The 12,356-nt window shown below is 35.3% G+C and overlaps 2 protein-coding genes across 2 annotated transcripts; both read right to left on the reverse strand.

Annotated features, from left to right (window-relative positions):
- Positions 1-992: 992 nt before the first annotated feature.
- LOC132181488 (ADP,ATP carrier protein 3, mitochondrial) lies at positions 993-4,725 on the reverse strand. The gene is made up of 4 exons (XM_059594734.1): positions 4,620-4,725; positions 2,307-2,799; positions 1,775-2,146; positions 993-1,573 (listed from the first exon to the last, which is right to left on the reverse strand). Exons 2-4 carry the CDS (start codon positions 2,775-2,777, stop codon positions 1,277-1,279), a joined length of 1,140 nt encoding a protein of 379 aa, XP_059450717.1. The 5' UTR covers positions 2,778-2,799; positions 4,620-4,725; the 3' UTR covers positions 993-1,276.
- A 2,294-nt stretch (positions 4,726-7,019) lies between these two features.
- Positions 7,020-12,356, reverse strand: LOC132182418 (mitotic checkpoint serine/threonine-protein kinase BUB1). Its single transcript, XM_059595657.1, has 14 exons — positions 12,223-12,356; positions 12,003-12,141; positions 11,092-11,249; positions 10,877-10,967; positions 10,168-10,278; positions 9,986-10,073; positions 9,387-9,490; positions 9,230-9,301; positions 9,054-9,143; positions 8,814-8,971; positions 8,023-8,077; positions 7,815-7,949; positions 7,606-7,727; positions 7,020-7,500 (listed from the first exon to the last, which is right to left on the reverse strand). The coding sequence occupies exons 1-14, from the start codon at positions 12,288-12,290 to the stop codon at positions 7,305-7,307; spliced, it is 1,587 nt and encodes a 528-aa protein (XP_059451640.1). The 5' UTR covers positions 12,291-12,356; the 3' UTR covers positions 7,020-7,304.

Below are 12,356 nucleotides of genomic sequence, written 5' to 3' on the forward strand. Positions count from 1 at the left end.
ATTTGCGTCTTCTCCATCTCTCAAACTCTCTCTCTCTCTCTCTCTCGTCTCTCAATCTCTCAATCTCTCTTGATTTCTGAGTTTGGAAATTGGGGGTTGAAGGAAGGTGAGTTTTTTTTCTAGGAGGTTCGAAGAGGAGTTGGTAAATCAAATGAGGGTTTGGGTATTGAAGGTTGAAGGAAGGTGAAGCGTTTTTGGGAGGAGACAGAGATAGCCGTAAGAGAGAGACGCGTGGGAGGAGAAAAAAGTTTTTGTAAATAAAATACTGGGTTGGGTATCAAAATATTATAAATATAGGAATTTGATGTGGGTAAGTTTTTGAGATTATATATATATATATATAGAGGAAAGGGAATGGATTTTAGAGTGTATGCTATTGCTCTAACAAAGCTCACCCTGGAAAATTGAAAATTAGTTTTCAAAAATTATGCTTCGAGTACTAGCAACAATTTCCTTTTAATTTTTCTTAAGTTTAGGAAACAAAATTACTTTTTGTTTTCATATCAAAATATATTTCACAATAACTTTCTTTACATTTCTTTATACTATTAAAATATTATTTCTTTACAAAATACCAATTTTCTACCTACCCTCATATTTTTTTTCACAAAATTTCAACATAATCTCCAATAAAAGACAAAAAAATGAAAGAGGAAGGATAAAAGATAAGTATTTATATTAAAATAATATATAAGAACCCTTTTACTTCCCTACACATCAGAAAACATTGTAACTACCAAGAGGGTGGTTAGATTTAAGAAAACTAATGTGAATTTTTTGAAATTTTTTCTAAACATAGGGAAGGAAATGAGTTATAAAGTATCAGCTGCTAGTGCTCAAAGACACTTAAAATTGTAAAACTCTTAATCTCACACTCCCAAGGTCACACACCTTAGTTTAATATTAAGCTACTACGAGAACCAAGGAAATTAGAGACCAATTTGCAAGTTACAATACCTATTCTCCACAGCATGATCCGAAACATATAAATAGGCAGAGGAGAAAATAAAGATGATTGCAATATGTAGAAAACATTCAGTACAATGCCAAGCAAGCATCGATATGGGCACAACACTTTAATTATTTCTCACCAAATGAGAGACAAAACTACACTTAAAAGATAAAGCAAACATTCAAAATTCAAGTAATGTCTTCATAACTATAAAATTTCTAATATCATATACCTAAATATTGTTCTTCCAAAATTTTATTCAACTCTTGAAGAGAGAAAAGGAACGCAATCATCATCACTGTTCATTGTCGTCATTGTCACAAATTAACCACCGCCGGACCCATATTTCTTGCCCAACATAATGACCTGCAACTTGTCATAACCAGCAAGCACACCGGCACCTGCAACAGCACGCAATATGTTTGCACCGGCACCCTTGAAGAGTGATTTAGGACCCTCATTCTTGAGAATCTGCTGAAATGCATCCAAAGAGCTCTTATATTTGACGGCTTCTCCGGATGTCATCATCATCCTTCTACGTACTGTATCAATGGGGTAAGAAGCCAATCCAGCACCTATGGTGATTGCCCATCCCAGCAAGAAGCTAGCAAGAAAGCTATCCTGTAAACACCAAACATGGCCAGTGTGAACATGAAACATGCCTACCAACAATTCATAAACAACATCCTTTAAAGCATTGGAAAACAACATTGCCCAGCAAGGAACTAGAATATTTAGGAGACCAGATATAAATACACAAGACGAGATGTGATGCGTATCCAAACACGAGAACCAGAGTGCAATTTCAAAAGTTTCACATACCTGCAACCCACCAACAAGAACCACAGGTTTTAGAGAATCATACATTCCAAAATAGAGCCCACGGTAAACTATAATTCCAATACATGAGATATTGAATCCACGGTAAAGCCCAGCAATACCATCAGATTTGAGAGTTTTCCTGTAAACATCGACCAAACCATTAAACTGCCTCTCACCACCCTTTTTCGCAGCCTTTGAATCATTGGCCAAACGTGTTCGGGCATAGTCCAGTGAGTAGACAAATAGAAGAGATGAAGCACCAGCAGCACCACCTGATGCCAAGTTACCAGCAAACCACTTCCAGTATCCATCTTTGTCTTTTTTGAAGTTGAAGAGACTCTTGAAGTAGTCCTTAAAAGCGAAGTTCAAGGCCTGGTACACAAGCAGTTTAAAGATATAAGCATTACCAGTGAGGAGCATGAAAGCAAAACAAAATAATTATACAACAAAAGCATTTCCTCCAAACAGATACCAAAAGAAAGACAAAGAAATGGAAGAACAAGAGGCCAACAAGAAGAGAAAGGAAATTGACCTGGGTGGGAAAGTATCTGATAACGTTAGCAGTGTTTCCTCTCCAAAGAGCAAGGACACCTTCGTCCTTAACAGTTCGAGCAAAGCAGTCAGAAATTCCCTTGTATGGTTCGCTTAATCGACCAGCCTTGATCATCTCATCTTGATTTTGAATTAATAGTTTAACACGTTCAATTGGAGCTGCTGCAGTCTTGGAAACAGCAGCTGAAACTCCTCCCATGAGAAAATCTATAAAAAACCCTTTGGCACCTTTCTCTGAAGGAGCTTGTACATACACGGTAGACAAAGGTGAGACATGTGCCAGGCCAGCGCCCTGGCATGCCAGATGTAGAGAGCTCTGCAAACCACCATTTACATACGCATCACTCCCACCATAATTCCTGGCATGCAAGTTGGGGGAAAGCCTAGAAATGAGGTCAGACTGCCCCTGTATCTTCTGAAATATTGACGGATGCTGTGATCCATCCACCATGTTAGTGACTCAAGATGGTGACCTGCAAGGGAATAAAATAATATCAATACAGGACAAGTGCATAAGTAAGCAGCTCATTTACTTTACCATAATCAAAATCAGTTTGTAACTACTATCGGGTCTTTGCCAGAATATTGCACACTGACAAATGCATAAACATACAACTTGCAACTTCAACTACCTGTGCCAAAGCTTTACCTTCATATCGCAAAAGAACAGACCAAAACAAAAAGAATTTTTCCATACAACAGCACAAAACATAAAATTTTCCACTTTATTTTCCCTTCACCAAGTAAGGTGAAATTCCTTTTCTATTTCTCACTGACGGATAGGGTAGTGTAGTAAATTACACAATTAAAGGAATCACCATTATTTTTATAACCAATTATCTTCAAAATGTAGTCAAAGCAAACACTTCTATGATGCAAGTCATATGAAGAGCAAAGAAGCAAATAAAGCATGAAACAATAATCAGGTGCATCAACACAACATTTTAAAAAATAAATAAAATAAATAAATAAAGCAGGTGAAGATCATGGCTGTTAGCAACTGTACCAAGATATCCATCAGTCAAAACAAATTATCCATACAAATGCTACTAACAAACCCAGCATATGAAATCTGTTTTCAAATATATAAAAAAAAATAAAATAAATAAAAAGAAGGCTACATGATTGTAAAAGCTTTTCATAGAGTGTTCATCTCTAAAGCATTGCTTTGAAAGAGCAATACCATACACACTAACAAAATACTAAAAACTCATTTTAACAACACATGACGATCATTTCTCCTTTTCATTCCCCTCCCATTAAATCATACACCACAATTGATTTATGATAAGTATCCGACATAAATCAAAATAAATGTACAACACCTTTCTTGTTGCTGCAAGAGACTTGCAAGGAATTTACGAAAGAAAGGAATAGGGATTTTTCTATATGCCCGCAACGGAACACAAGCGCCATCAGGGGCTGCCCAGTTCTCTCAAAGGCACTCTTTCTAAATCATACACCACAATTGATTTCATAAGAAATGTTGAAAGGAAATTGAGCACAATATAAAGAAAGTTCCACCAAACTGAGCCTAAAGCAATACTAATATAATGTTATAAACAACATTTCATTTTATATCCTCTCCTCTTTCTTCGCAACCATACACAGGGTTGGTTTACAAAAAGGGTACAGATGTTAATTTTCAAGCACTGATCTACAAAAGAATCAGATAAGAAACCTGAAAAAACAAACATCTTCGACAGCAGAAATCAAACACAAATGAAAATGAAACCAACTGCACAAATCTCCAGCCATAGCCATCATAGAGCAAAAAGTCCAAAGATACATTAGCTCGAAATCCTCTTCTCCTTTCTGTCGCCCAATTCTCTCAGCGAAGATGAGAGCAAAATCAAAGCGATCGCCACACAAACACAGCATAAAACAAAAACAAAAAAAAATCCACAGCTACATGACTTCTAAATTTTCCATTCCTATCTCTCACTCCATTTTCTGAGCGGGCAAACAGAGGTGAAGAAAATAAAAGTAAAATCGCGAAGATCGCCTCTCAACAACAACAAGAACCCAAATTTCACAGCTGCATAATCCCGAAACTCCCATTTCCATTTATTTAACCAATTTTCTCAGCAACGAAACAGAGGTAGAGAAATGAAAGCAAAATCACAAAGATCACCTCTCATTAGCAACACAAAACAAAAAATTGAAGACTACACAAGGTCTAAACGCGACGTTTCAGTTCATTTGCTCAATTTTCTCAGCAACCAAACAGAATTCATAACAAATGAAAAGAAGCAGAGAAAGCGAAGATCTAAGAGATCGAAGAAACACTGACCTGAAGAGGTCGCCGATGCAGTGAGAGAAAGAGGCAGAGAGATCTCTCACACACACTATCTCAGTAACGGAAATGGAAATGATGATGATCGAAGATGGATATATTTATATATACACATGGCAGCTCGAAGGCTGATTAGGGTTTGTGAGAGACTGGCCGTTTTGACCTCGACGAATAGTTCAAATCACACTTGTGCCACTGAGAGTGGTCTTAGGAGAGAGTCTGAAAACTCGGAGAATCGTTTCGGCCAGGGAAAAAAAAAAAAAACCGACGAGAAATGTGAGAGAGAGAGAGAGAGAGAGAGAGAGAGAGATAGATATGGCCAATCTCTCAAGATTTGTGGATTGTGGTGAAGAATGTGAAAATTTGTTTTGAGTTTTGTGTTTTATCAGCCATTTGCAAAATTTGTTTAAAGCATGTTTGTTTGTGATTGTATTTGAGAAATTGAGCATTTAAGTCAAAAAAAAAAAAAAGTTTTTGGGCGAAAGTTTCATTTTTAAGCTTTTGTCAAAAATGTTTTTTTTTTTAACAATTTTTAAGCTTTTTGGACCATTAAAAGCGTTTTTAATTTTTTTACCAAACGAATACTTTGTTCTTTAAACAGATTTTCTGAGTGTTAAAAACTCTTTTAGACCCTTTAAACACAATCTCAAACATGCCCTTAATGAACGTTTTAGAAAAAAAAATTAAAAACCAAAAAAGGTGAAAAATATCCCTTTTTATTTTTTCTATTTATTTTTTATTTGTTTCTATAAGTAACAATATCAAGGTGTGAGCATGTTTTTATTGGCCTTGTATTTACAAGCCTTTTATCATTTCACACAAAAACTTTTTTCCAAAAATAAAATACAATAAAAACTTCTTACACCTTCTTTTAAATATATTTTGAAATATCATGTGCTTATTTTTTTATTTTTTTTTTAAAGTATAAAAGCTTTATATGCTTACAAAAAAACTAAAAATTCAAAACAGAAAATTGTTTGAATTGTATAATTGTCAATTATTGACATTGGTAAATTATTATTATTTTTAAATAGAAAGGTAACTACACAGTCATCTCATCTCTTTCATTGGGCTTGCTACAACTACCTCTCCAATTTTATTTTTTATTTTTTTAATAATAAAAATGAAGCCTTCGTGCCTAGAAAATAAACACACACACATATATATATATATATATATATATATATATATATTAAAATAAATATTTTTAATGTTTGTTTTCTTTTGAAAACACTACTAAAAAGTTGCCAAACGATTTTCTTATCCAGACTCAACTAGGGCTGACAATTTTACTCTTGTTGATTTGTTTGGTTCAATAACATCGCTTATCTTAGTGAGTTTTATGGGCCCACTAGATTACTTTTTCTAGTTAGGCCGAAGTCTTGGGGCTAATTACAAATTAATCTAATTTGTAGCAATCTTGTTTCTTGTTTTGTAGTAATTCTTGCAAGTGAAAAGTATCTATGGGTTGATCATAAATATTTAGGTTGATACTTGTTTTAGGTTAAAGTGTAATTTAAAAATAACGATTTAAAAATATATGATTTGAAAACATGACATTTAAAAATGTAGGAAAAAATGCATTTTACCCTCTCGAAATTTGACCCAATTTTTAATTTAAACCTTAATATTTAAAAATTTGCAATGTACCCTTACAAAATTACAAACTTTTGCAATTCGAATAATCTGTTATTGAATTCTGTCTTCTTAGACGGAAAGTCAAACACGTGGCACGCATGTGGGGGGTAGCTGGCCAAAGGGGTGGCAACCGCCACCCAATGTTTTTTTTTTTTTTTTAATTCTTTTGCTAATTTGGGGCAATCTGGGAAGATTGGAAGAAAAATTCTCACGTGCGTAGCACATGTTTGACTTTCGGTATGAGAAAACGAAATTCAGTGACGAATTACTCAAATTGTAAAATTTTGTAACTTTGGCTCCGTTTACTTCCACATAAAATAGTTTTCGTCAGAAAATATTTTTAGAGAAATTTTTAAATTTTGTAAAGGTGTATTGCAAATTTTTAAACATTAGGGTTCAAATTGAAAATTGAGTCAAACTTCGGGAGAATGAAGTGCATTTTCCCGCAAAAAACGCAGTTAAGCATTCGGCAAAATCACAGTTTGACATTTAAAATCACAATTTAGCCTTTAAAATTGTACGTTTTTTAAAAAGTACCTCCATACCTACAATTTGAAATCCACACTTTCAAATCGCAATTTTTTAAAAACATAATCCCAAACAATTTATTTTTTGTGATTTGATTTAAAATCGTAATGTAAAACACACCCTTAAAGACATACAATAATAAACCCCTTCCCTTCCTCAATCATGGGAGTGAGGAATAAAAAAAATAACAAATATGTAAAAATAAGAAACAAAACAAATAAAAAAGCGAAAATAACAAGTGCCCATAATAATATGTCCATCTCCCAATCACCGACCACAAAGTCACATGGGTTGAGCCATCTTCCCACATTAATGTCCATACACACTTGTGATAGGTGGTCTGTGTCCATAATTTAACTAGAATTCTTTTTATGAGGTTCAAGGATGTGTATATATATTTTGAGTTAAAATATAAATGAAGAGTTACACCTAATTTTGCTTTTCGTTGCACTGTGCATAAATTTGACAATTTCATGGCCATTAAAAATTAAAATTCAGTGGAAAAGACCAGAGAAACTAAGCAGAACACAAGGAAGCCCTTTGCTTCACCAGCAACTCCTTTAGTTTCTTTATGAGCTGAGGATTAGAGCAAATGTAATCCTGGAATGTTTCCCTCAAATTCTGCAACAAGTTCTTGTCATCACTGCCAGTGCCAGGGCTCATGTTAAGCAGCTTGGTAAAAAAATTCTTCCAGAGATCAACTTTCCAATATCTGAAGCCAATTGAATAAGAATCATGCTGTGAAAGCTAAGAGTGATACCAAAATATAATGTTAAGATCAACAAATGCCTAAGACTATGCAGGACTTAGCAAATACCGTTTGAAAGGTGATTTGGGTAGATAAATGTAGCCAGCATCAGATGATGCTTTCTTTTCTAACTGCATATAAGAATTGTGCAGCATCATATGGACTATAACACACAGGCCATATGTGTCTACCTGGAGTCAATTTAAAGAGACATTAATATGAAGTTAGTCAATAGTACTAGCAATTGCACCGGATATGCTATGTAAGTGGAGACTAGCCTGAACTGTCCATGGCTTATTCTCCCGCATTTCAATACAACGAAACCCAGAAGTCCGGCAATCTCCCTTAAATTCTGCATCGTCCGAAAAGAGACGTCGATCTATCCCCCTTCCCCAGTCAACAAGACAAAGGCCCTGAAAGATAAAACTCTTGAGTAATCATAAACAACAAAACCATAATTTAGTCTTTGATGCAAATGGAAGTAACCTGATCATGCCAAGGACCAGTTCGGTCATGGAACCCATCTTCTGTAAGGTCACCCCTGCCAAAAGGTCAGGTAATTATCTTTTGAAGGACACTATCCACAAATTGCAGATTGTATAAGACCATTAGTGTGCTAATAATGAGAAAATGAGCATTAGAGATATATAGGTTATCTTTTGGCACCATTAGTTGCATGAAGCATGGAAACTGGCTTTGACTTGTAAAAATCTTCCACATTTGTCATGGATAAATATACATTGTACAGTGAGTATAAAGCAAACAAAGATGCCAAGACTAAAAGAGATCAATGCTGGAAAACCAATCACATCTATAACAGTTAGACTGTAATGACACCAAAAGAACCACTCTTGAGACGATGTATAACTGCCTCATGCAGTGAATGTGCAGAAAAAAGTGAAAACAACTTTGCCCAGCTATTGACTAAATTTTGAAAAACAATGTCTTTTATGGGTTAGGAAAGTGTAACAATCTGACGGTGCAACAATATCCAAATGCTGAGGTAAGAAAACACAAGCGCCATTTTTTAGAGACGAATTTTCTCCCATACATCAAGAACAGAAACAGTTTTACAAAAACCACACACGAACATACCAGGAAAACAATTCAAAAAAAAAAAATTGGAAGAAGGAAATAGAAATTTGACATTCTGATTGATATATAACTAGTTGAACATAAGCTCTGGTCATCAACCCGTACAAATTGCATTGGGTTGTTTCACGGCAGTTCCATAGGAGAGGTAACACAGTAACGACCCACGTGGAAAAGTCTGTTACCTAGCATAACGAATAAGCAGATTATCAGGCTTGAAATCACCATGAATGAGGTCAGCGCCATGCAAAGTTTCTAGCATGTACAGCATCTCTACTGTGTAGTAAATACATAACTCCTCTTCCATGGACTTGCCAGTGACCACATAGGAGTTTATTGCATCCTGCACAAGGGAAAATTGGAACACAAGTATTACAGAAGACTAAACCCAATAATATAGCAGATACGAGATATGATAAGCCAACCTGAAGAGTCCCATGGGATAGATAGTCACAGACAAGTATGCTACAGTCAGAGTAGAGATGCACTCTATGAGCAAAGCCAAAGCTTGACCTCTGATAAAATGAGATAGCAAGAATAAGTAACTAAACAAACCAGAAACAGCCAATAAACATTGGGACACCACCAGAAAATGGCATACTTCCTTGTCTGAGATGCGCTGATCTAGCTGACGATACATGTAGAACTCCCAAAGGAAAGCAGGCTTTTGTATCTGCAAGAAATTTCAGAGACCATGATATAATCCAACAAGACATCTAGTCGGCAATTAAAAAGGAGAATACTACAATAGTAAATACCTTAAGCGCAACAACTTCATCTGGATTACTGTTGACATATGCTTTATATACTTGAGCAAAACCACCCTGACCGGCACAACCTTTGATCTGGTACTTTTTTCCACCTTTGAGCATCACAATAAGCACAATCACGAATAATACAAATTTGGCCACCTAGAGTCCAAGTATCTAACTGTCAAACTTTATAAAATGAAATTCTTAGAACGGTAACTCAGAGATACGTTTCTTCCTAAACTCAAAAATGTACTATATTTCTAGGGTAATTTTTAAATTTCAAGGAAAAACTCAAATTTAGTCCCTAGCTTTTTGCGCGATTTCAATTTAGTCTCTGGATTTTCAATTTTGATAATTAATATTGTGAATCTCTTTTGTATCTATCTAATTGATGTTCTTTTAAACAAACGTTATACAAAATCAGCAGTTAATTTTGTTAGGTATAGCAATTATAACATACCAACTGCAAAAGGTTATGCGTATTGGTCAGAACATATAAATTTACATTGAAAATCACTAAACAAACACAAAGCCTTATATAAGACTAAAAACTTAATGGTATATTCATGTGAATATAACAAAGTTAATCTAATATGGAGTTTTACCTATCTCAATAACCTTATTCCTTGATGAATTATGCAAAGAAGATAGAGCCACTTTTCCCGGGTAAGCTTTTTTACTTTTATGGTATCCCTGAAAAGTATGTCAAGAAGCAATTATAACACCAACTACTGGCGAGGCTGATAAATGAAAAACTATGCAAAAGATACTAACTGTACTGTCTCACATCATATTTCATAATATGAGGATTCAGCTTCTTCAATAGGTTTTCAATGCTAGAGGTGGACCATGGATTAATTTGACTTTTTCCAAACTTAATGGCTTCACGATCATCAATCTGCAAGATGGAAATGCAAAAGGATAAATCTTTACACAATTCATAGATATGAACTTCGGCTAATTTATACTTCAATCTCCTCCTTTTCCTTAAAAGAGAGCATGTATGTATATAATCTGGAAAATGTTCTCTATTCAAGGCAATAAAGAATTAAAAAATTAGTATATAGGAAGACTTATCCAGCTTTTTGCCTAGTCCGGTTAGTCTCATCTCTTAAAAAAAAAAGGGCATTGTACGGTATTAGCCACTTTATAGAAGGGTATGTTTCATAATAGAACAAATAATTCAATCCTGAAAGAAGGCATGCTGATATGAAAATATTTTTCTAAAACTACTTACCAAGTTTTCAAAACTTAAATTTGAGCAATAATTAATGTCATTAAAACATGTGTCTTGTGTGTGTGCCTTTGTTAACATGATTTCTCTGCTGTCATATACCAAACTTTAATGAAGTCCATCTCCAAGTCATTGACGTACCCTATTACAAAGAGACTGGAAAGCACACGCGGAGGTTTTTTTTTTTTTTTCCTTTTAGGGTGGGGGAACAAGACCATAGAAAAATGTGTAAGAGCTGCACCGTTTGGCCATGTGAACACACCTTCTGAAATGAACAGGCATTCGCTAATTCAGACATTCTATCGAGAAATAAGGCATGTGCCTTCTTCAACAACTCGACCGGTTTAGCATTCCTAGTAGCAGAGCATCAGTACAAGTGTTATGGCACAACTTGAAACACCCAATCAACCAGACACCTCCAATCTGAGAGAGAAACACATATAGACACACATACTGGGGAGAGAGAAAGAAAGAGACCTTAAAACTCCAGACTGATAAACCATGTGAGCGTCATGCAACATCCCTTTCGATTCAAGAATGGATGCATAGCATACATAAAGCAAGGAATGGCCAATACATATCTCACTCTCCACCATTTCTCTGAAAACACGCTCAAAATCTTTACAAATGTCCATCTACAAAAACCAACAAGACCAAATTAAGCCATCAAAGATTCCAACCATCACAGATACCAAACACACGAGCACTATATAAGCAATTGAACTTTGAAACAAAACGACCTAAAAATAAATAAGTCCTAACCAAAGCATAAAAACTTACCAAAACCAAGTAAACCCATCAAACATCTTAACCCAATAGAGAAAATCAACCACCCAATTGTAGTACCATATATAAAACAAAACCCAATAAATTGAATTGGGAAACAAAATGGCATAGAGATGGTTGAAGGAGCATTAATTGCATAGGAACCCAAGTAAACCCTACAGAGACACCAAAGGCACAAACCCAGATCAATTTCAAGCAACTTAATTGTGAGACAAACTAATTAAAAAAAAAAAAACAGTAAGTGCCTATGGGAGTACCAATGAAACAGAGAAACCAAGTAAACCCTCAGATACTTTAAGCCCAAAAATCTAATACAACTATATAAAACAAGCAAATAAAGCTAAAATTGCTCAAATATCTTAAGGCCAATAGAACATGAAAAACAATTACCCATAATAGCTACCACACGCAAACAAAACTAAGCAATTGAAGCTGAAGGGAATTTCAGTATACGAAGACAAACCAAGCAAACCCATTAAACATTTTAAGCCTAAAAAAACAAAGATGAAATTTAACAACCGATGAAGACATACCAAAACTGAAAACACAATACAAGCATTCGAATTACGGAAACAAAAATTAACAGATGACTAGGAAATTACATAGAGGAACCAAATCTTGAGAAATCTGACATCGTTCCGGTACTGCTCATTGCCCTTGAATGTGACGATGCAATCCGAGAGAAGCTTGCTGAGATCTAACCCTGACCTCGAGTCTTCTTCGAGAGCTTTCTTGATCGACCTGGATCCACAACAAACAGCAACAAGTTTAACACAATGAAAGCCAGCGTGCTTGTTTGTTTGTGAGAGAGGGAGAGAGAACCAGAGCCAGGGCAAGAGGGGGTCAGGCACAGAGGTGGTGGGCTGGTAGTCCGGGAAGATCAAAGCCATGGCATCTGCGTTTGCTTCAACTGTGAAGCGTCAACAGTGAAGTTTAAATCTCGGCCCCAAAAAGAA

The sequence above is a fragment of the Corylus avellana genome, chromosome ca5, assembly GCF_901000735.1.
Source record: "Corylus avellana chromosome ca5, CavTom2PMs-1.0".
In the NCBI taxonomy this organism is placed as follows: Eukaryota; Viridiplantae; Streptophyta; class Magnoliopsida; order Fagales; family Betulaceae; genus Corylus; species Corylus avellana.

Coding starts and splice junctions, on each gene's coding strand:
- LOC132181488 (XM_059594734.1), bottom strand. CDS start 2,777: ATGGTGGATGGATCACAGCATCCGTCAATATTTCAGAAGATACAGGGG. Junction 2,147..2,306: donor TCAGATACTTTCCCACCCAG/GTCAATTTCCTT, acceptor CTTGTGTACCAG/GCCTTGAACTTCGCTTTTAA. Junction 1,574..1,774: donor TTCTTGTTGGTGGGTTGCAG/GTATGTGAAACT, acceptor TGGTGTTTACAG/GATAGCTTTCTTGCTAGCTT.
- LOC132182418 (XM_059595657.1), bottom strand. CDS start 12,290: ATGGCTTTGATCTTCCCGGACTACCAGCCCACCACCTCTGTGCCTGAC. Junction 8,972..9,053: donor TATCCCATGGGACTCTTCAG/GTTGGCTTATCA, acceptor TCCCTTGTGCAG/GATGCAATAAACTCCTATGT. Junction 7,950..8,022: donor CTGGTCCTTGGCATGATCAG/GTTACTTCCATT, acceptor TTTATCTTTCAG/GGCCTTTGTCTTGTTGACTG.